Source organism: Bufo gargarizans, chromosome 5 (genome assembly GCF_014858855.1).
Source record: "Bufo gargarizans isolate SCDJY-AF-19 chromosome 5, ASM1485885v1, whole genome shotgun sequence".
Taxonomy (NCBI): Eukaryota; Metazoa; Chordata; class Amphibia; order Anura; family Bufonidae; genus Bufo; species Bufo gargarizans.
The window spans coordinates 493064477-493089515 of record NC_058084.1 but is presented as its reverse complement, the minus strand read 5'-3'; the positions used below and the strand labels follow the sequence as shown (position 1 = coordinate 493089515).

The window sequence follows — 25039 nt, the reverse complement described above, 5'->3', positions numbered from 1 at the left end:
CAAGAGGCCCAAATCAAGGAATTGCGCTGAAAAGAGCTCCTCGAAATATCCGAGTGTGGGATCACTTGTTTGCCAAGACTCTCCATGGTGGGATGAAGGAGGATCAGGGTGAGAATTCTGTTGACCAGACTTTTGGCTACTGAGACTGGAGATTGTGGAAGACAGGATGGTGCTTAACCGACCGGAAGCATTATCTGCAGCGGCTAAGAAAAAATTTCACTGAATGTCACAGATATTTAGGATGCAAAAACGTTATACAGGAGATGCGGCGCAGGTAATGTCGCAGTCACCAGCGGCGAAAAAATTGCACTGAATGTCACAGATATTTAGTATACGCAAACGTTATACAGAAGATGCGGTGCAGGTAATGTCGCTGTTACCAGCGGCTAAGAAAAAATGACACAGAATGTGACAGATATTTAGGATGCGCAAAACGTTATACAGGAGATGTAACGCAGGTAATGTCGCTGTCAGCAGAAACCAAACAATTGCGCTGAATGTCACAGATATTTAAGATGCGCAAATGTAACACAACAGATGTAGCAGAGGTTGTATCACTGTCAGCAGCGGCCAAATAATTGCACGCAATTCAGCGCAGGTTGCACTAATAATATATATTGCAGCCAGATAAAACAATAGTCCTTAAAAGGACTTTTGAGTCTCTAACATCTTTCAACACTAAACCCTGCCTGAAAAAAAAAAATCCTGCCCCTACACTATCTGTCCCTTCTGCTGCAGCTCTCCCTGACTAAGACTGAGCCGAACCACGTGTCATCGGGTGCTATATGGCACCCGATGACGTGTTCTGGCCAGCCAATCACTGTAATGCCAGTAACCAACATTGGCTGCTTAGCAGCCAACAAATGATGCTCGGCACATAGCGTTGTACGGGTCAAAATGGTGTTCGGCCAAGCATGCTCGCCCAACACTAATGAGAACATTAAAGAGCTAAGTTTTAACTTCTCTAAAGGGGGTTTATCACCCCTCAGTGGTCTTTCGGGTAGTCCACCCAGAGTGGGTGGACCTGCGGAGGGAGTCATACCTGATTCCCTTCTCTAGCTCATTTGCTCCCACGCTGCCGCTGCAGATCTCTGGTTTGATGGGGGTCAATCAAGGGAACCACTAGTAAATGTAAGAATAATTTTTTTTCTGTCTCAAAAGTGTCTTTAGCCTTTAAATAGTCACTGAGTTTTGGGAAAACTTTTAATATATCATAGAAACATATCAAAAGTTGTGATCTGTGGGGGTTTGAGTGCTGAGACCCCCACCGATCACTAGAACAAGGAAAGAAAAGTGTGCGCATATCGTTCTCTCTCGCCTCGAAGACAGACTCAACAGAAGTCTATAGTCCTGTCTTGATTCTGTCCTCTGCAGCGAGGAGAGAGAGCGCAATATGAGGGTGCTTCTCTCTCCCCTTTCTAGTGATTGTAGGGATCTCAACACTTAGACCCCCACTGATCAACACTTTTGATATGACACATCAAAATTTTTACCAAGACCTAGTGACCCTTTATGTATTTGAGAACATATTTTTTAATTGTCAAGTCATTCCAAGTATTGTTTATAACATCGCAGTCAGAAAACCCAGTATCTCTCCTATTAATATGACAGTTTGGCTTATAGAAATGTCTCTTTGGGTTGGAGCGTTGAGTGGCTGCAAGGCTTATCCAACACCGAAGAAAAAAATGATGACATAGATTTTTCTCTCATACATTATTATGCTAATGGTACTAGAGGGTGGTGTCCTTAGGATAGATCATCATCAGTGTTTGATCTGTGGGACTCAGACCATTGGATCCTCACTTTTTTAGTAGAATAAAGAGTGCTCCAGGGAGTGGCTTCTTTGTATTCCCAGTCAGTGTGTTGCAGGTACTATACTTACAGCTTTGCCAGTTGCTACATTTTAGGCCCATTCATTTGGTGACCATCAGTTTGATGACCCCCACGGAAAAAAAACTTGGGCTAGAATATCAATGTTTCAGTCCCTAAAAAACTCTTCAAATGACAAAACAAAAATACAAACCTGAAAGTTAGACAGTTTCCCCAAGTAAACTTCAGCTCTCCTCCACTTCGCTCCTTGTTTTCCAGTCTGAAACCAAACTTCATACGTCACATTGACAAGTCTAATAAGAACCTGTGATTGAAAAAAGAGAAATGTCTTTAGTCAAAATGTGTATATGGCTGCTCTTCCTGAACGATAGCTGCACTCAATATACAGATATCCTTGTTATAATCTGTTATTTTCATCTGTGGACCCATTTTACATTCCCATCAGGTGCCAGGGGGGTGCAGAGGTTGAAGTTGCACCCTGGCCCTGTGGGGCTCAAAGGCTCTTCTGCCGCATAAGATACCAGTATTATAAATAGCATATGGGGAGGGGGAACTGTTACAAATTGTGCAACAGAATCAGACTACATTCACACGAACAGGAAAAACAGTCATGTGACAGCCACTTAAGTAATGGTCACTGTACAGCCATTTGTAGAACCAACTGAAGTCAACGGGGGCTATTCACATTAAATGCAACAGGACCTGAGCTCATAGCATGATGATGTTGTCATGCTGCGAGCGCAGGTCTGGCTGCATTCAACGAGGAGCGAGTTTTTTTAAATACAAGCAGAATAGGGGCATTCTTTATACTAGGAGCCAGTAATAAAGGTATTAATAATACTGGGGGCCATTAATGGGGGAATTAATAATATTGGAAAGCACTAATGGGGTATTAAAGGCATTATCCAAGACTATAAAAAGCTCCCCCCCCCCCAAAGCCGGGCCCCTCACAATAAATATACTTACCTGACTCCTTGCTCCCTGCGCCGCTCCTGGTCCCCGGTGTCGGTTTGAAGTAGTCAATGGCAGGTGGGGGCGGGACGAGCCTCCCTAGCATCACCCGCAATTCTAGGGAGGCTCGTCCCTCGTAGGGAGCGGGGAGCCAGGTAAGTATATTCATTGTGAGGTGCCTGGGCATATGGGGGAGCTATTCATAGTCTTGGATAACCTCTTTAAAAATACAGGGGGCCTCTAAGGGGGCAGTAATTATACTGGGGGCACTAAGATGGGGGATTTAATTCCAAGGGGGTACTATGGGGTGGGAGGCATTAGGTGTACTGAGGACACTTCAGGGAATGGAATAAAAAAAAAAAAAAACAAATAGAGAGATTCCTTCAAACCCATTTTCACTGCAGCGGACCCCAGGGAGCGATGGCCTGAGTGAGTACATTGTGACACAACATCTCATAAGGTCCATCAACATTTCCAGCCTCAGCACCGGCTTCTCGGGGGCTCACTTCGTAGGCAGCTGCCTCCTGGATTACCATAGGTCTGACCTAGGGTCAGAGATGCAAGCCAGGTCAGTGGCAACACCCATTTTCTGTAAGGCTGGGTTCAGACCTGAGCATTTTACAGCGCGTACGATCGCGCTGTAAAACGCCCGACGCCCCAAGAAGTACATGAGCTTTTTTGGGGCGTCTTGTCGCGCGTTCCCGTACATAGACTTCAGCGGGAACGCGCGACAATGGGCGTTCGCTTGTCTCTGTATGCGTGATTGCAAACGCCGGTCCAATCGCGCATACAGATCGCTCCATCCCGAACGCTCAGGTGTGAACCCAGCGTAAGGGCTAATAATTCTCCCTTTGGTTCTACACAAACTGCACACACCTAAGGCCAGTCCTACAGAGGTGGGATCCCCATCTATCTGATATTCATCTCATGGATATATGACATAAATGTAACTTGTCAGAATAGACTTTTAAGTGAAAGTAGCAAATATTGCATGGAAAACAATTTATGACATTATAATATATGTGCCCTTTAATATCAGTAAAATAAAGAGAAAGTTGGTCATTTTTGGGACTGGCTTACTTAATCTTAAGAACTCTAGATGATATTATTACTTTATTGTGACTTTACCTGATAAAAAATAAGAAAATGTGAGCAAATAAGAAGCCTCACACCATCTAAGGCCAATTATTTAACTCCATAAATGGCTTAGGGTGGTTCACACTAGCGTTAGGGATTATAACGGAAAACAACAGAATCCATAAGACGGAAGGACGGATCCGTTCTTCTCGCCATAGACTTGTATTATGACGGAATGCTAAAAGCCATTCCGTTTGCTCTCAGTCCTAATAGAAGTCTATGGGAATAAAAACGGATCTGTCTGGGTCCCTTTATGCAAGACGGAAAACAAATTCCTGTCGACAGGACTTTGTTTTCCGTCTTGCATAACAGGACCCAGACGGATCCGTTATTCTTTCCCATAGACTTCTATTAGGACGGAAAGCAAACGGAATGCCTTTTAAAGGCTTCTGTTTTGCATTCTGTCTGGGCATTCCGTTATTTTCCGTTATAGCCATGTTATAACGGAAAGCCATAATGGAATCCCTAACGCTAGTGTGAACCCACCCTTATTTAGTATTAGGATATTTGACAAATAGCTTGTAGATAAATTTTATTTTTGAACCCGTTGCCATTGCACTTTTCTTCGGTACACGATAAAAAATTTACTTTGTGAAATATAAAAATAACTGGGAGCTGATCCTAAACTGCACCAGGCCGAGTAGAATAATTCATGTAAATACTGTGAGATTAGAGTTTCGAGGAGATATTTTGGTATCTTTTTTTAAACAAAGCATAATCTTATTAAGACTTCTTATCTTAACTGATATGAAATTATAGCAGATTCTTTTAGTGGCATTTTGTAATGGGAATTTCTAGTGATATATCGGCCTAGAGAAACAATTGAGCTGTGGGACTTTGAAGATACATTAGGGAGGGGGGTCTTATGAACACAGTTTGTATTTTATGTACAGTAGAGCAAAAACGCACAGAAACACATTAAATTACAGAAGAGAACATCAATGGCTCATGGTTTGGATATCTACCTACTGTAATGGTTTGTTTGCAAGACAGAATTTGACTTCACCTCTGGCCTCATGCACACAAACGTTGTTTGTTTCAGTGTCTGTTAAGTTTTTTTTGCGGATAGGATGCAAACCCATTCATTTCAATGGGTCCGCAAGAAACGCGGACAGCACACCGTGTGCTGTCCGCATCAGTATGTCCGTTCCGTTGCCCGGCAAAACAAATAGTGCATGTCCTATTTTTTTCTAGTTTGCGAACAAGGATAGGCATTATTACAATGGATCCGCAAAAAATAAACAGACCCGCAAAAAAAAACGGATGCCATACGGAATGTCATCCGCAAAACACATACGGTCGTGTGCATGTAGCCTCTATCGGTTGTATTTCTCAATCTCCTAACTGTGGCTGTTGATATTCAGATAGCCCCAGGACTTGATTAATAACAGAATTAAGTAGTAGCCAGACAATTTCCAGGAAAATATAGCACAAATCAGGCAGCAAATATAGAATAATAAACTCACCAATATGAGAACAATGGATGAGGATGGCAACAGATGACAGATAGAAATGGAGTACATGTGGAAAGTGATGAATGTAGGGAAGAATAATAAAACCTAGCAGAAAGTGACACTGAACTACTAAATCCAACAAGCCAGTAGAAAACAAAAAAGCAAACAGCAAACAGAAAGCTTAACGTACTACAAGCATATCTGCAATAGAAATAACAGTAAAACCACGTAACCATAAATCCCAGGAAGCACTCAAAGACACACAGCAAACGCTATACCTGGCAAAGAGGCACAGAAAAGGTATTTAATGACATAACAATCATTAAAAAAAAAACTGAGATTAAGCTAGGTAATACCATATTCAGGTTAAGACATAGCAACTGTCTGAAACAAAGTGAGAAGTGAGAAGCATGCAAGAGATCGAAAAACCTACTCTCCTGGAAATTCCAGGCACAAATAACAGCATGACACATAAGGATACTATGGCTGCCTTCATTGGAACCTTGGCTATTTTTATGAATGAGCTGACACTACATTATAGGGAAGGCAAATGGGCTTTCCTTGGGGTCTTTACCACCTTGGTGTTCAGACTCTAGTTTTGCGGTCTGGGGCTCAGGCACGGCCATGCAATGTCAGACATGCTGCCAGGCCATGCCCCTGTGATGTGCAGCCTAACCACCCCCCTGGTTACTCAAGCACGTCCATGACAACCGAGCACTTACTTGCTCACCGCCTCCCCACAACGCACGCACCCTTGCTAGTTATAGGTTTACTCCCTTGCTGTGCTCCCAGTTCTGTCTGTGCGATTGTTTGTTTTTTACAACCTCGCTTGCCTCTGACTTCCCTCTGTCTAGTGATTCTGTACTGTGTTACCCGTCTGGTTCTGACTCGGGCTTGGCTATTTTGACTACCCTCTGTCCTCTGATTTTATACCGTATTGTCATCCTGGTTTTGACCTATTTCTGTATGACCCGTCTCTGTGTGGTTGCATCTCTGTGTCTGTCTGTCTGGCACTTAGCAATACAGGCAACGACAACCAGTTGCAGACTTGCTGCTTAGGGCTTGCACTACAATTGGGCAGGGAAAACAGGTTGGGTTTAGTCAGGGCTCACTGTGTGTGTGTGTGTTTCCCTGCCTACTGTGCCTAACACACAGTATTTTGATTGCTTTTAAAATGCAAAGTACTATCCCTATAGTGCATTGCATTTTAATGGCAATGCTATTCTAACATTGACCAGCATGCTGCGCCAGAGAGGCGCAGCCTGCTGGAAATTACTGAAGGTTGGTCTGGGGCCTACATCCAAACCCTGCCAGCCTTCACACACATCGGCACCCCACAATCGCATTTGGGGGTGCAAATGGGAGACAGAGGGAGTCCGCTCCCTCTGTCGGCACTTTACATGCGGCGGGCGCCATTGTCGGCACTCCTGCGACTCCGGGCTGTTAGAGCAGGGTCGCGGCTCTCATGTGAGAGCCGGGTCACGGCTTCATGGGGGACCCGTGCAGCGCTTAGACTAGACTGCCACAAAAAAGCGGCGGCCCAGCCTAAGGCCCCTTAGTGACCAAACCAAAAAGGCGTATGGGTGGTAACTAAGAGGTTAAAGGTTGCATAGACAGTTTCCCAAGGCTGCATATAGGGAGGAATAGGTAATGAGGTAGTTCTCCGAGTACCTCTCTGGTTAATCTAAGCAATCTTCCCAATTCAGCCAAGTGGTGCAAATTCTCTCACTCTGTATTATAGTTCAGTCAGTATTTGTACAATAGCCAGCTGCGGGTTATTGCAGCCGACCGCTTCACACACAGGGAGACGTTTTTTCCCAATGTCTGTGACACGGTCCGCTGGGATTGGATGCTCACAGCCAGGGAGAAAGAGATGTCCCCTGAGAAATACAGCCGTCTCCTACTCCATGTACCGATCGTATTGATTAACATACAGGGTGCCAAAACAGAATGGGGGCAGAGTGAGGCAACGGAGCATAGTATCATTAAAGAAATAGCACAATGACATCTTCTAATCTTGGCTTACAACGTGAGTTATTGATTTTAGAAAGTACAAACTGATGAAATGACCTCTTTAGGTATGATACGGAGCTTAAACCTTCTATCCCCAACCAAAATGCATGTGTTACCTTCACTGCCTTTTTTGTCTATGCACCATCCCTTGAAATGGCGGCTAAAGCTTCTGTAAGGCTCAATACTTCTCTCCCTTAAAGGCTGGCACTTGATCATCTCTGAGAAGACTGCTGTATCTCAGTTTGCTGCTTCTCCTTGTCATGGAATCAGAAGCAGTGGGGCCAGCCCACACCTAGCAACTGAATCTAGGTATCCAGTGAATTAAAATGCAGAGTATATACCATTAACCCCTTCAGCAGTAAACCACTGGGTCATTTTAAAAGCAAAAAGCAATTGACTGAAGGTTCGGTTTACTTGATGGGTAGAATCTACGGTATAACATCAGACATTTACCAGAGATGTACATTTTCTACTGCTTATGACCCAAAGGAACAATGGCATATAGCATGGGTGTAAAAGCCTGTGTTCCAAAATGACATGTGGCCTGCGATGCCATTCTGTTTGACTCAAACCATATGGACACAGAAATGCTTGTGTGTTTGTGGCTGCTCACATTCGTTTCCCTGTTGCAGAGAAGAGGGACAGGAACAGTGTACTGTGTATCCATCACTGAATCACCCATATATCAGGAAATGACTGGTGTCCATGGACCCTTGGGGTATATGAAATAGAAAAGTGGCATTCTGCGCATATGTCTCTCTCTTTTGAATTTCATGGGGCTTGTCAAATTCTAGGCTGTTACCACAACACCCATAATCTACAATGCAGAGGGCCATGAGCATGGATGGTCACCTCTCTAGAGGGCTGAATTAGCGAGAAGGGGTCTTCCTTTTTTCCAATAAGTGGGAATTCTAGAAGTAAACCTGCACCTATCAGACACTTATGGCACATAATATTGATTTGTCATACATGTCTCAGATGGTGATACCTCTAAGTTTCATTGTGGCCCTTGGGAGCGGTTCAATATAATAATGTGGCCCTTGGGTCAGAAAAGATTGTGCACCTCTGGTCTACAGGAGAGAGATAGAACAGACATAGCGGTGGTCCTTCTGGGGTTAACTCTGCTTTTCCCAAACCTCTCACTTTAGGATCGCCGGTCAAATCATTGAATATGAAATTTCACTTTTTTGCTTTTTCTTCCTAGGGCTCCCTATTGAGACCATGATCCTTATTATAATGCATGCGTCCTTATAAAACGTCCCAGCAGGAAGAGCAGCTGTCGCGCTGCATCCACCATATAAGTATACTCGGAATAAATGCTGCAGGTCAATTTGTGCGAAATGAAGATAAAATTGTAGACACGGGTAAGACGTGGAACATCAATCATTGCATAATAATGTTTTAGTGAATCTCTATGAGCCTCTGTCTTAATTGACAACACCGTGCCTTAATGTAACATATGTGCGGCGGCATTTGCTGCATAATTAGCGCTTTCTTTTTCCTTTTTCCCGGTAGGATTGTACAGTCCTTGTTATGTACTGATTGCTTTCTAGTTTTCTATATTACTAAATTATACCTGGCAAACTTGGTTTAAGACGGAAGCCAGATATTGCTCTTGCCTTTCCATCAGAAGGCAGCTGCCGCAGCATTGTGGTGGCCTGGCTTCTTGTTAGATGTTCACCTGCTGCTAGCTGCCAAATGGGCTCGCTACAAAAAACACTGCAGGGAACGTAACCCGCAGCGTTTTTATCTGACACAATATTCATTTCAGACCAAAAGCAATAGGGAGTACGTGCCCATTCTCATGTTAACATCTTAATACACTGAGCCAATGTACTAGACAAGGATTATGCCAAAAATCCAGACAAGCGGCCATTCCCTTCGACACACCAAACCTATAGTTGTTGTGAGCTACAGACAAGTTAATTTTAACACAAACCATAATTGCTAACTCTCCTGGACTGTTCATGAGGCTCCCAAAAAAGGAGGGAGACCTCACAGACTCCTGGAGAAGTTGGCAAATTTCCCGGATACCACAGAGGCCGACCGGAAGCAGAGCTCCCTGAACATGTCCTGTCCTTGCCTCCAGGAAGCTACGTCCTCAGACTCAAGCCTGGCGTCCAAACACACATTCAGGGGGTGGCTAAATGGAGACATCTCCCCAAAAATTGTGCACGGTTCGTGCAACGCACTATGGTCTCCTAGAAAGCAGTTTCTAAAAATTGTCAAATGTGCATGGTTCAGTGTTTAGCTCTGTTGCCTTGAAATACTGGGGTGCTAGGATGCGAGCCAACCAGATGTAGCATTGCAGAGGATGAGAGTTGCCATGCTGACCCCCATAACTGAGTCTGTTATGTATTTTGTGGTGTGAACAAAGTTTTTTTTTTTTTATGTCATGTTAACTTCTGGCTAGCACATTGAGGTTTAACACCCACTCAATTTATCAACAAATTTACTGTCATAGTTTTTCTTCAACTCTTTGTTTGAAACGTAAACTTTGTTTGCCATAATCTGTGAGGCACTTCTAGAATTATGAGCTCCAGCCTGAGATGATTTCTACTATGTAGAGTTGAGCGAACACCTGGATGTTCGGGTTCGAGAAGTTCGGCCGAACATCCCGGAAATGTTCGGGTTCGGGATCCGAACCCGATCCGAACTTCGTCCCGAACCCGAACCCCATTGAAGTCAATGGGGACCCGAACTTTTCGGCACTAAAAAGGCTGTAAAACAGCCCAGGAAAGAGCTAGAGGGCTGCAAAAGGCAGCAACATGTAGGTAAATCCCCTGCAAACAAATGTGGATAGGGAAATGAATTAAAATAAAAATTAAATAAATAAAAATTAACCAAAATCAATTGGAGAGAGGTTCCATAGCAGAGAATCTGGCTTCCCGTCACCCACCACTGGAACAGTCCATTCTCAGATATTTAGGCCCCGGCACCCAGGCAGAGGAGAGAGGTCCCGTAACAGAGAATCTGTCTTCATGTCAGCAGAGAATTAGTCTGCATGTCATAGCAGAGAATGAGGCTTCACGTCAGCCACCACTGCAACAGTCCATTGGCATATATTTAGGCCCAGCACCCAGGCAGAGGAGGGAGGTCCCGTAACAGAGAATCTGTCTTCATGTCAGCAGAGAATTAGTCTGCATGTCATAGCAGAGAATGAGGCTTCACGTCAGCCACCACTGCAACAGTCCATTGGCATATATTTAGGCCCAGCACACACACAGGCAGAGGAGAGAGGTCCCGTAACAGAGAATCTGGCTTCATGTCAGCAGAGAATCAGTCTGCATGTCATAGCAGAGAATGAGGCTTCACGTCAGCCACCACTGCAACAGTCCATTGGCATATATTTAGGCCCAGCACCCAGGCAGAGGAGGGAGGTCCCGTAACAGAGAATCTGTCTTCATGTCAGCAGAGAATTAGTCTGCATGTCATAGCAGAGAATGAGGCTTCACGTCAGCCACCACTGCAACAGTCCATTGGCATATATTTAGGCCCAGCACACACACAGGCAGAGGAGAGAGGTCCCGTAACAGAGAATCTGGCTTCATGTCAGCAGAGAATCAGTCTGCATGTCATAGCAGAGAATGAGGCTTCACGTCAGCCACCACTGCAACAGTCCATTGGCATATATTTAGGCCCAGCACCCAGGCAGAGGAGGGAGGTCCCGTAACAGAGAATCTGTCTTCATGTCAGCAGAGAATTAGTCTGCATGTCATAGCAGAGAATGAGGCTTCACGTCAGCCACCACTGCAACAGTCCATTGGCATATATTTAGGCCCAGCACCCAGGCAGAGGAGGGAGGTCCCGTAACAGAGAATCTGTCTTCATGTCAGCAGAGAATTAGTCTGCATGTCATAGCAGAGAATGAGGCTTCACGTCAGCCACCACTGGAACAGTCCATTCTCAGATATTTAGGCCCCGGCACCCAGGCAGAGGAGAGAGGTCCCGTAACAGAGAATCTGTCTTCATGTCAGCAGAGAATTAGTCTGCATGTCATAGCAGAGAATGAGGCTTCACGTCAGCCACCACTGCAACAGTCCATTGGCATATATTTAGGCCCAGCACCCAGGCAGAGGAGAGAGGTCCCGTAACAGACAATCTGGCTTCATGTCAGCAGAGAATCAGTCTTCATATCATAGCAGAGAATCAGGCTTCACGTCACCCACCACTGTAAGAGTCAATTTTCATAAATTTAGGCCCAGAACCCAGGCAGAGGAGAAAGGTCCCGTAACAGACAATCTGGCTTCATGTCAGCAGAGAATCAGTCTTCATATCATAGCAGAGAATCAGGCTTCACGTCACCCACCACTGTAAGAGTCAATTTTCATAAATTTAGGCCCAGAACCCAGGCAGAGGAGAAAGGTCCCGTAACAGACAATCTGGCTTCATGTCAGCAGAGAATCAGTCTTCATATCATAGCAGAGAATCAGGCTTCACGTCACCCACCACTGTAAGAGTCAATTTTCATAAATTTAGGCCCAGAACCCAGGCAGAGGAGAAAGGTCCCGTAACAGACAATCTGGCTTCATGTCAGCAGAGAATCAGTCTTCATATCATAGCAGAGAATCAGGCTTCACGTCACCCACCACTGTAAGAGTCAATTTTCATAAATTTAGGCCCAGAACCCAGGCAGAGGAGAAAGGTCCCGTAACAGACAATCTGGCTTCATGTCAGCAGAGAATCAGTCTTCATATCATAGCAGAGAATCAGGCTTCACGTCACCCACCACTGTAAGAGTCAATTTTCATAAATTTAGGCCCAGAACCCAGGCAGAGGAGAAAGGTCCCGTAACAGACAATCTGGCTTCATGTCAGCAGAGAATCAGTCTTCATATCATAGCAGAGAATCAGGCTTCACGTCACCCACCACTGTAAGAGTCAATTTTCATAAATTTAGGCCCAGAACCCAGGTAGAGGAGAGAGGTCCCGTAACAGAGAATCTGTCTTCATGTCAGCAGAGAATTAGTCTGCATGTCATAGCAGAGAATGAGGCTTCACGTCAGCCACCACTGCAACAGTCCATTGGCATATATTTAGGCCTAGCACACAGGCAGAGGAGAGAGGTCCCGTAACAGAGGATCTGGCTTCATGTCAGCAGAGAATCAGTCTGCATGTCATAGCAGAGAATCAGGCTTCACGTCAGCCACCACTGCAACAGTCCATTGTCATAAATTTAGGCCCAGCACCCAGGCAGAGGAGAGAGGTCCCGTAACAGACAATCTGGCTTCATGTCAGCAGAGAATTAGTCTGCATGTCATAGCAGAGAATCAGGCTTCATGTCAGCCACCACTGCAACAGTCCATTGGCATATATTTAGGCCTAGCACACAGGCAGAGGAGAGGTTCATTCAACTTTGGGTAGCCTCGCAATATAATGGTAAAATGAAAATAAAAATAGGATTGAATGAGGAAGTGCCCTGGAGTCCAATAATATATGGTTATGGGGAGGTAGTTAATGTCTAATCTGGACAAGGGACGGACAGGTCCTGTGGGATCCATGCCTGGTTCATTTTTATGAACGTCAGCTTGTCCACATTGGCTGTAGACAGGCGGCTGCGTTTGTCTGTAATGACGCCCCCTGCCGTGCTGAATACACGTTCAGACAAAACGCTGGCTGCCGGGCAGGCCAGCACCTCCAAGGCATAAAAGGCTAGCTCTGGCCACGTGGACAATTTAGAGACCCAGAAGTTGAATGGGGCCGAACCATCAGTCAGTACGTGGAGGGGTGTGCACACGTACTGTTCCACCATGTTAGTAAAATGTTGCCTCCTGCTAACACGTTGCGTATCAGGTGGTGGTGCAGTTAGCTGTGGCGTGTTGACAAAAGTTTTCCACATCTCTGCCATGCTAACCCTGCCCTCAGAGGAGCTGGCCGTGACACAGCTGCCTTGGCGACCTCTTGCTCCTCCTCTGCCTTGGCCTTGGGCTTCCACTTGTTCCCCTGTGACATTTGGGAATGCTCTCAGTAGCGCGTCTACCAACGTGCGCTTGTACTCGCGCATCTTCCTATCACGCTCCAGTGCAGGAAGTAAGGTGGGCACATTGTCTTTGTAGCGTGGATCCAGCAGGGTGGCAACCCAGTAGTCCGCACAGGTTAAAATGTGGGCAACTCTGCTGTCGTTGCGCAGGCACTGCAGCATGTAGTCGCTCATGTGTGCCAGGCTGCCCAGGGGTAAGGACAAGCTGTCCTCTGTGGGAGGCGTATCGTCATCGTCCTGCCTTTCCCCCCAGCCACGCACCAGTGATGGACCCGAGCTGCGTTGGGTGCCACCCCGCTGTGACCATGCTTCATCCTCATCCTCCTCCACCTCCTCCTCATCCTCGTCCTCCTCGTCCTCCAGTAGTGGGCCCTGGCTGGCCACATTTGTACCTGGCCTCTGCTGTTGCAAAAAACCTCCCTCTGAGTCACTTCGAAGAGACTGGCCTGAAAGTGCTAAAAATGACCCCTCTTCCTCATCCTCCTCCTCCTCCTCCTGGGCCACCTCCTGTTCCATCATCGCCCTAAGTGTTTTCTCAAGGAGACATAGAAGTGGTATTGTAACGCTGATAACGGTGTCATCGCCACTGGCCATGTTGGTGGAGTACTCGAAACAGCGCAACAGGGCACACAGGTCTCGCATGGAGGCCCAGTCATTGGTGGTGAAGTGGTGCTGTTCTGTAGTGCGACTGACCCGTGCGTGCTGCAGCTGAAACTCCACTATGGCCTGCTGCTGCTCGCACAGTCTGTCCAGCATGTGCAAGGTGGAGTTCCACCTGGTGGGCACGTCGCATATGAGGCGGTGAGCGGGAAGGCCGAAGTTACGCTGTAGCGCAGACAGGCGAGCAGCAGCAGGATGTGAACGCCGGAAGCGCGAACAGACGGCCCGCACTTTATGCAGCAGCTCTGACATGTCGGGGTAGTTGTGAATGAACTTCTGCACCACCAAATTCAGCACATGCGCCAAGCAAGGGATGTGCGTCAAATTGGCTAGTCCCAGAGCTGCAACGAGATTTCGCCCATTATCACACACCACCAGGCCGGGCTTGAGGCTCACCGGCAGCAACCACTCGTCGGTCTGTTGTTCTATACCCCGCCACAACTCCTGTGCGGTGTGGGGCCTGTCCCCCAAACATATGAGTTTCAGAATGGCCTGCTGACGTTTACCCCGGGCTGTGCTGAAGTTGGTGGTGAAGGTGTGTGGCTGACTGGATGAGCAGGTGGAAGAAGAGGAGGAGGAAGCCGAGAAGGAGGAGGTGGCAACAGGAGGCAAAGAATGTTGCCCTGCGATCCTTGGCGGCGGAAGGACGTGCGCCAAACAGCTCTCCGCCTGGGGCCCAGCTGCCACTACATTTACCCAGTGTGCAGTTAGGGAGATATAGCGTCCCTGGCCGTGCTTACTGGTCCACGTATCTGTGGTTAGGTGGACCTTGCCACAGATGGCGTTGCGCAGTGCACACTTGATTTTATCGGATACTTGGTTGTGCAGGGAAGGCACGGCTCTCTTGGAGAAGTAGTGCCGGCTGGGAACAACATACTGTGGGACAGCAAGCGACATGAGCTGTTTGAAGCTGTCTGTGTCCACCAGCCTAAATGACAGCATTTCATAGGCCAGTAGTTTAGAAATGCTGGCATTCAGGGCCAGGGATCGAGGGTGGCTAGGTGGGAATTTACGCTTTCTATCAAATGTTTGTGAGATGGAGAGCTGAACGCTGGCGTGTGACATGGTTGAGACGCTTGGTGACGGAGGTGGTGGTGGTGGTGTTGGTGGTACATCCCCTGTTTGCTGGGCGGCAGGTGCCAACGTTCCTCCAGAGGCGGAGGAAGAGGCCGAGGCGGCAGCAGCAGAATAGGCCGAGGCGGCAGCAGCAGAAGAGGTAGCAGGGGGAGCCTGAGTGACTTCCTTGGTTTTAAGGTGTTTACTCCACTGCAGTTCATGCTTTGCATGCAGGTGCCTGGTCATGCAGGTTGTGCTCAGGTTCAGAACGTTAATGCCTCGCTTCAGGCTCTGATGGCACAGCGTGCAAACCACTCGGGTCTTGTCGTCAGCACATTGTTTGAAGAAGTGCCATGCCAGGGAACTCCTTGAAGCTGCCTTTGGGGTGCTCGGTCCCAGATGGCGGCGGTCAGTAGCAGGCGGAGTCTCTTGGCGGCGGGTGTTCTGCTTTTGCCCACTGCTCCCTCTTTTGCTACGCTGTTGGCTCGGTCTCACCACTGCCTCTTCCTCCGAACTGTGAAAGTCAGTGGCACGACCTTCATTCCATGTGGGGTCTAGGACCTCATCGTCCCCTGCATCGTCTTCCACCCAGTCTTGATCCCTGACCTCCTGTTCAGTCTGCACACTGCAGAAAGACGCAGCAGTTGGCACCTGTGTTTCGTCATCATCAGAGACATGCTGAGGTGGTATTCCCATGTCCTCATCATCAGGAAACATAAGTGGTTGTGCGTCAGTGCATTCTATGTCTTTCACCGCTGGGGAAGGGCTAGGTGGATGCCCTTGGTAAACCCTGCCAGCGGAGTCTTCAAACAGCATAAGAGACTGCTGCATAACTTGAGGCTGAGACAGTTTCCCTGGTATGCATGGGGGTGATGTGACAGACTGATGGGGTTGGTTTTCAGGCGCCATCTGTGCGCTTTCTGCAGAAGACTGGGTGGGAGATAATGTGAACGTGCTGGATCCACTGTCGGCCACCCAATTGACTAATGCCTGTACCTGCTCAGGCCTTACCATCCTTAGAACGGCATTGGGCCCCACCATATATCGCTGTAAATTCTGGCGGCTACTGGGACCTGAAGTAGTTGGTACACTAGGACGTGTGGATGTGGCAGAACGGCCACGTCCTCTCCCAGCACCAGAGGGTCCACTAACACCACCACGACCATGTCCACGTCCGCGTCCCTTACTAGATGTTTTTCTCATTGTTATGGTTCACCACAACAACAAATATATTATTTGGCCCAATGTATTGTATTCAAATTCAGCGGGATATAAATTTGAGGCCTAGTATTTAGGCGCTGGGTGACCGGTATGGATTTAGTGACAGAATTAGACTTGGAAATGCACAGAAGCGTGTGTGTGTGAAGTTATTCTGAATGACCCAATGTGCACCTTGAATATTATATACCCTTTTAGGGATAGATTTCAAATAGCTCTGATATAGCAGAAACCACTAAATTATGAAATTGCTAAATTGGGAATTGTACTTCAACCCAGAACAAAAAATGTGCTTTGACGGACACTAAATATCTTGCCCAGCAACAACAGTACAACGGTGGGTAACGAGAGATTTAGAGGGAATTAAATTTGAGGCCTAGTATTTAGGCGCTGGGTCACCGGTATGGATTTAGTGACAGAATTAGACTTGGAAATACACAGTAGCGGGTGTGTGTGAAGTTATTCTGAATGACCCTATGTGCACCTTCAATATTATATACCCTTTTAGGGATAGATTTCAAATAGCTCTGATATAGCAGAAACCACTAAATTATGAAATTGCTAAATTGGGAATTGTACTTCAACCCAGAACAAAAAATGTGCTTTGACGGACACTAAATATCTTGCCCAGCAACAACAGTACAGCGGTGGGTAACGAGAGATTTAGAGGGAATTAAATTTGAGGCCTAGTATTTAGGCGCTGGGTCACCGGTATGGATTTAGTGACAGAATTAGACTTGGAAATGCACAGAAGCGTGTGTGTGAAGTTATTCTGAATGACCCAATGTGCACCTTCAATATTATATACCCTTTTTGGGATAGATTTCAAATAGCTCTGATATAGCAGGAACCACTAAATTATGAAATTGCTAAATTGGGAATTGTACTTCAACCCAGAACAAAAAATGTGCTTTGACGGGCACTAAATAACTTTCCCAGCTACAACAGGACAACGGTAACGAGAGATTTAGAGGGATTTAAATTTGAGGCCTAGTATTTAGGCGCTGGGTGACAGGTATGGGTTTAGTGACAGAATTAGACTTGGAAATACACAGTAGCGGGTGTGTGTGAAGTTATTCTGAATGACCCTATGTGCACCTTCAATATTATATACCCTTTTAGGGATAGATTTCAAATAGCTCTGATATAGCAGAAACCACTAAATTATGAAATTGCTAAATTGGGAATTGTACTTCAACCCAGAACAAAAAATGTGCTTTGACGGACACTAAATATCTTGCCCAGCAACAACAGTACACCGGTGGGTAACGAGAGATTTAGAGGGAATTAAATTTGAGGCCTAGTATTTAGGCGCTGGGTCACCGGTATGGATTTAGTGACAGAATTAGACTTGGAAATACACAGTAGCGGGTGTGTGTGAAGTTATTCTGAATGACCCTATGTGCACCTTCAATATTATATACCCTTTTTGGGATAGATTTCAAATAGCTCTGATATAGCAGGAACCACTAAATTATGAAATTGCTAAATTGGGAATTGTACTTCAACCCAGAACAAAAAATGTGCTTTGACGGGCACTAAATAACTTTCCCAGCTACAACAGGACAACGGTAACGAGAGATTTAGAGGGATTTAAATTTGAGGCCTAGTATTTAGGCGCTGGGTGACAGGTATGGGTTTAGTGACAGAATTAGACTTGGAAATACACAGTAGCGGGTGTGTGTGAAGTTATTCTGAATGACCCTATGTGCACCTTCAATATTATATACCCTTTTTGGGATAGATTTCAAATAGCTCTGATATAGCAGAAACCACTAAATTATGAAATTGCTAAATTGGGAATTGTACTTCAACCCAGAACAAAAAATGTGCTTTGACGGACACTAAATATCTTGCCCAGCAACAACAGTACAGCGGTGGGTAACGAGAGATTTAGAGGGAATTAAATTTGAGGCCTAGTATTTAGGCGCTGGGTCACCGGTATGGATTTAGTGACAGAATTAGACTTGGAAATACACAGTAGCGGGTGTGTGTGAAGTTACTCTGAATGACCCTATGTGCACCTTCAATATTATATACCCTTTTTGGGATAGATTTCAAAGAGCTCTGATATAGCAGGAACCACTAAATTATGAAATTGCTAAATTGGGAATTGTATTTCAACCCAGAACAAGAAATGTGCTTGAACGGACACTAAATAACTCGCCCAGCTACAGCACTAGGGACAGATTTAGCTGGATATAAATTTGAGGCCTAGTATTTAGGCGCTGGGTGACAGGTATGGGTTTAGTGACAGAATTAGACTTGGAAATACACAGTAGCGGGTGTGTGTGAAGTTATTCTGAATGACCCTATGTGCACCTTCAATATTATATACCCTTTTAGGGATAGATTTCAAATAGCTCTGATATAGCAGAAACCACTAAATTATGAAATTGCTAAATTGGGAATTGTACTTCAACCCAGAACAAAAAATGTGCTTTGACGGACACTAAATATCTTGCCCAGCAACAACAGTACACCGGTGGGTAACGAGAGATTTAGAGGGAATTAAATTTGAGGCCTAGTATTTAGGCGCTGGGTCACCGGTATGGATTTAGTGACAGAATTAGACTTGGAAATACACAGTAGCGGGTGTGTGTGAAGTTATTCTGAATGACCCTATGTGCACCTTCAATATTATATACCCTTTTTGGGATAGATTTCAAATAGCTCTGATATAGCAGGAACCACTAAATTATGAAATTGCTAAATTGGGAATTGTACTTCAACCCAGAACAAAAAATGTGCTTTGACGGGCACTAAATAACTTTCCCAGCTACAACAGGACAACGGTAACGAGAGATTTAGAGGGATTTAAATTTGAGGCCTAGTATTTAGGCGCTGGGTGACAGGTATGGGTTTAGTGACAGAATTAGACTTGGAAATACACAGTAGCGGGTGTGTGTGAAGTTATTCTGAATGACCCTATGTGCACCTTCAATATTATATACCCTTTTTGGGATAGATTTCAAATAGCTCTGATATAGCAGAAACCACTAAATTATGAAATTGCTAAATTGGGAATTGTACTTCAACCCAGAACAAAAAATGTGCTTTGACGGACACTAAATATCTTGCCCAGCAACAACAGTACAGCGGTGGGTAACGAGAGATTTAGAGGGAATTAAATTTGAGGCCTAGTATTTAGGCGCTGGGTCACCGGTATGGATTTAGTGACAGAATTAGACTTGGAAATACACAGTAGCGGGTGTGTGTGAAGTTACTCTGAATGACCCTATGTGCACCTTCAATATTATATACCCTTTTTGGGATAGATTTCAAAGAGCTCTGATATAGCAGGAACCACTAAATTATGAAATTGCTAAATTGGGAATTGTATTTCAACCCAGAACAAGAAATGTGCTTGAACGGACACTAAATAACTCGCCCAGCTACAGCACTAGGGACAGATTTAGCTGGATATAAATTTGAGGCCTAGTATTTAGGCGCTGGGTGACAGGTATGGGTTTAGTGACAGAATTAGACTTGGAAATACACAGTAGCGGGTGTGTGTGAAGTTATTCTGAATGACCCTATGTGCACCTTCAATATTATATACCCTTTTAGGGATAGATTTCAAATAGCTCTGATATAGCAGAAACCACTAAATTATGAAATTGCTAAATTGGGAATTGTACTTCAACCCAGAACAAAAAATGTGCTTTGACGGACACTAAATATCTTGCCCAGCAACAACAGTACAGCGGTGGGTAACGAGAGATTTAGAGGGAATTAAATTTGAGGCCTAGTATTTAGGCGCTGGGTCACCGGTATGGATTTAGTGACAGAATTAGACTTGGAAATACACAGTAGCGGGTGTGTGTGAAGTTATTCTGAATGACCCTATGTGCACCTTCAATATTATATACCCTTTTTGGGATAGATTTCAAATAGCTCTGATATAGCAGGAACCACTAAATTATGAAATTGCTAAATTGGGAATTGTACTTCAACCCAGAACAAAAAATGTGCTTTGACGGGCACTAAATAACTTTCCCAGCTACAACAGGACAACGGTAACGAGAGATTTAGAGGGATTTAAATTTGAGGCCTAGTATTTAGGCGCTGGGTGACAGGTATGGGTTTAGTGACAGAATTAGACTTGGAAATACACAGTAGCGGGTGTGTGTGAAGTTATTCTGAATGACCCTATGTGCACCTTCAATATTATATACCCTTTTTGGGATAGATTTCAAATAGCTCTGATATAGCAGAAACCACTAAATTATGAAATTGCTAAATTGGGAATTGTACTTCAACCCAGAACAAAAAATGTGCTTTGACGGACACTAAATATCTTGCCCAGCAACAACAGTACACCGGTGGGTAACGAGAGATTTAGAGGGAATTAAATTTGAGGCCTAGTATTTAGGCGCTGGGTCACCGGTATGGATTTAGTGACAGAATTAGACTTGGAAATACACAGTAGCGGGTGTGTGTGAAGTTATTCTGAATGACCCTATGTGCACCTTCAATATTATATACCCTTTTTGGGATAGATTTCAAATAGCTCTGATATAGCAGGAACCACTAAATTATGAAATTGCTAAATTGGGAATTGTACTTCAACCCAGAACAAAAAATGTGCTTTGACGGGCACTAAATAACTTTCCCAGCTACAACAGGACAACGGTAACGAGAGATTTAGAGGGATTTAAATTTGAGGCCTAGTATTTAGGCGCTGGGTGACAGGTATGGGTTTAGTGACAGAATTAGACTTGGAAATACACAGTAGCGGGTGTGTGTGAAGTTATTCTGAATGACCCTATGTGCACCTTCAATATTATATACCCTTTTTGGGATAGATTTCAAATAGCTCTGATATAGCAGAAACCACTAAATTATGAAATTGCTAAATTGGGAATTGTACTTCAACCCAGAACAAAAAATGTGCTTTGACGGACACTAAATATCTTGCCCAGCAACAACAGTACAGCGGTGGGTAACGAGAGATTTAGAGGGAATTAAATTTGAGGCCTAGTATTTAGGCGCTGGGTCACCGGTATGGATTTAGTGACAGAATTAGACTTGGAAATACACAGTAGCGGGTGTGTGTGAAGTTACTCTGAATGACCCTATGTGCACCTTCAATATTATATACCCTTTTTGGGATAGATTTCAAATAGCTCTGATATAGCAGGAACCACTAAATTATGAAATTGCTAAATTGGGAATTGTATTTCAACCCAGAACAAGAAATGTGCTTGAACGGACACTAAATAACTCGCCCAGCTACAGCACTAGGGACAGATTTAGCTGGATATAAATTTGAGGCCTAGTATTTAGGCGCTGGGTGACCGGTATGGATTTAGTGACAGAATTAGACTGGGATATGGCCAAAAAATGAACAGACTATTGCTGGTTAAATGCACTTGGTGTGACAGCTTCACCCTGATGTAGGCTTTAGCCAAAAAACAACCACACCATTGAGGGTTAAATGCACTTGGTGACAGGCGCAGCTTGCCCCTGATTTTGTATATGGCCAAAAAATGAACAGACTATTGCTGGTTAAATGCACTTGGTGTGACAGCTTCACCCTGATGTAGGCTTTAGCCAAAAAACAACCACACCATTGAGGGTTAAATGCACTTGGTGACAGGCGCAGCTTGCCCCTGATTTTGTATATGGCCAAAAAATGAACAGACTATTGCTGGTTAAATGCACTTGGTGTGACAGCTTCACCCTGATGTAGGCTTTAGCCAAAAAACAACCACACCATTGAGGGTTAAATGCACTTGGTGACAGGCGCAGCTTGCCCCTGATTTTGTATATGGCCAAAAAATGAACAGACTATTGCTGGTTAAATGCACTTGGTGTCACAGCTTCACCCTGATGTAGGCTTTAGCCAAAAAACAACCACACCATTGAGGGTTAAATGCACTTGGTCGCAGCTTGTGCTGGCGCACCACAAGACACAAAATGGCCGCCGATCACCCCAGAAAAATGAGACTGACAAACGGTCTGTGCAGCCTAAAAACAGTGAGCAATTGAGGATCAGCAGCTCAATGATCCACAGCTGCAGATCGATCAGTTAATCAAGTCCTTTGGAGGAGTTAATCTGCCTAATCTCGCCCTACTGTCGCAGCCGCAACCTCTCCCTACGCTAATCAGAGCAGAGTGACGGGCGGCGCTATGTGACTCCAGCTTAAATATAGGCTGGGTCACATGGTGCTCTGGCCAATCACAGCCATGCCAATAGTAGGCATGGCTGTGATGGCCTCTTGGGGCAAGTAGTATGACGCTTGTTGATTGGCTGCTTTGCAGCCTTTCAAAAAGCGCCAAGAAAGCGTCACAAAAGCGCGAAGAAAGCGACGAACACCGAACCCGAACCCGGACTTTTACGAAAATGTCCGGGTTCGGGTCCGTGTCACGGACACCCCAAAATTCGGTACGAACCCGAACTATACAGTTCGAGTTCGCTCATCCCTACTACTATGTACTATTTCTACAGTTTTCTAAATAAATACAGCAGGCTGTTCTACCTTAATTGATTTTGCACAAGGTCCTGTTTATTTTGTGTCTCCATCTTCCTAAGTCCTCATGCACACGACCGTTTTTTTTTGCGGTCCGCAAAAACGGGTTCCGTAGTTCCGTGATCCGTGTCCGTTTTTTCTTCCGTGGGTCTTCCTTGATTTTTGGAGGATCCACGGACATGAAGGAAAAAGTTGTTTTGGTGTCCGCCTGGCCGTGCAGAGCCAAACGGATCCGTCCTGACTTACAATGCAAGTCAATGGGGACGGATCCGTTTGACGTTGACACAATATGGTGCAATTGCAAACGGATCCGTCCCCCATTGACTTTCAATGTAAAGTCAGGAGTCTCTATTAATATACCATAGGATCTGAGTTTTCTCCAATCCGATTGTATATTTTAACTTGAAGCGTCCCCATCACCATGGGAACGCCTCTATGTTAGAATATACCATCGGATTTGAGTTAGATTGTCAAAACTCAGATCCGACAGTATATTCTAACACAGAGGCGTTCCCATAGTGATGGGGACGCTTCAAGTTAGAATATACTATGAACTGTGTACATGACTGCCCCCTGCTGCCTGGAAGCACCTGATCTCTTACAGGGGGCCGTGATCAGCACAATTAGCCGCACCTGAGGGGTTAATTGTGTGTATCATAGCCCCCTGTAAGAGATCAGGTGCTGCCAGGCAGCAGGGGGCAGACCCCCCTCCCTCCCCTGTATTTAACTCATTGGTGGCCAGTGCGGCCCCCCCCTCCCCTGTATTTAACTCATTGGTGGCCAGTGCGGCCCCCCTCCCTCCCCTGTATTTAACTAATTGGTGGCCAGTGCGGCCCCCCTCCCTCCCCTGTATTTAACTCATTGGTGGCCAGTGCGGCCTCCCCCCCCTAATTAAAATCCCCCCACCCCCCCATCATTGGTGGCAGCAGGGAGTTCCGATCAGAGTCCCAGTTTAATCGCTGGGGCTCCGATCGGTTACCATGGAAACCAGGACGCTACTGCAGACCTGGCTTCCATGGTTACTTAGCAATTTTAGAAGCATTATACTTACCTGCGCTGTCTGTGACCGGCCGGGCGCTCCTCCTACTGGTAAGTGAAAGGTCTGTGCGGCGCATTGCTTATAGCACAGACCTGTCACTTACCAGTAGGAGGAGCGCCCGGCCGGTCACAGACAGCGCAGGTAAGTATAATGCTTCTAAAATTGCTAAGTAACCATGGAAGCCAGGACTGCAGTAGCATCCTGGTTTCCATGGTAACCGATCGGAGCCCACAAGCTAGAAGCAGGGAGGAATCATGTGTACTGATAAAAAAAAAAAACGAATATTCAAAATTACGAATATATATCACTAGATTCGAAATATTCGCGAATTTTCGAAGTACCTATATTCGCGATAAAAATTTGAAATTCGAATATTCGTGATCAACACTAATACAGATACATTTTCTTGATTAACTCGTGGCTGTACTAAATTTTTTATTACATGCAATTGCAGAAGTATTTAGATCCAGGTACTGGTTTGAAAACTGTAGAATACTTTTCATGGGACAACCTTATATGACATTGTATACTGTAGGAGTCACCTTTATCACTGTTTACCTACCTCTAATGATCCCACAGTCGCTCCATTCATATGGGTCCAGAATGTCAGCTTGCACTTGGGTCCAGTATGGGATATAAGAGGAGTCATGACATGAGCTGTATGGCCAAACTTTCCATTTGAGCTGTCTGCATACAAATACCAGCCTTCTTCTGTAGACCTGTGAAGTCAGGTATGTTATGGTGAGTTATGCTACTATCACGTATTAAAGTAGTACGTCTCTAGGAAGGTCAAATGTTGTGTTGGTTCCCTTTAAAGTCTTTGGAAATTGAGAGTTTTGCTTTGCGATTATAAATTGGGTAGTCATTTATACTCTCTAATGCATTTCCACATTTGCTGTATTTAATGATCAAAATATGATCTTTTGTGAGAAGATGGATAACCACAGAACCTGAGAATAGTGGTTAGTGGGGGCAACCAATCAACTTCAGTGTAATGTCCTTGGGTGGCGGTGTAGGCAGGTGTGTACTGCAGTATTCCAATTAAGTGGTCACCATTCTATAGTTTATAGATATTTTGGAATTCCATTATATTATATGTTTAGCTTGAAAGGTTCAGCTGTTGCTGTGTTCTGGTGGCCCACTGCACAAGGGGTTATTAAGATGTCATACATTCCCCTCCTTGAAGGATGCAAACAGAGTTAACAGGCCCATGGAACAAGTGCTAG

The 25039-nt window shown here is 45.2% G+C and overlaps 1 protein-coding gene across 1 annotated transcript in view; it reads right to left on the bottom strand.

Moving 5' to 3' along the window:
* Window positions 1-25039, bottom strand: part of MALRD1 (MAM and LDL receptor class A domain containing 1) — a 500726-nt gene that overhangs the window by 322284 nt on the left and 153403 nt on the right. The window contains exons 20-21 of the mRNA XM_044295614.1: window positions 24376-24532; window positions 2024-2134 (exon numbers count right to left, since the gene is read on the bottom strand). Of these exons, the coding sequence (XP_044151549.1) occupies window positions 2024-2134; window positions 24376-24532 (268 nt within the window). The remainder of the gene's footprint in view (window positions 1-2023; window positions 2135-24375; window positions 24533-25039) is intronic.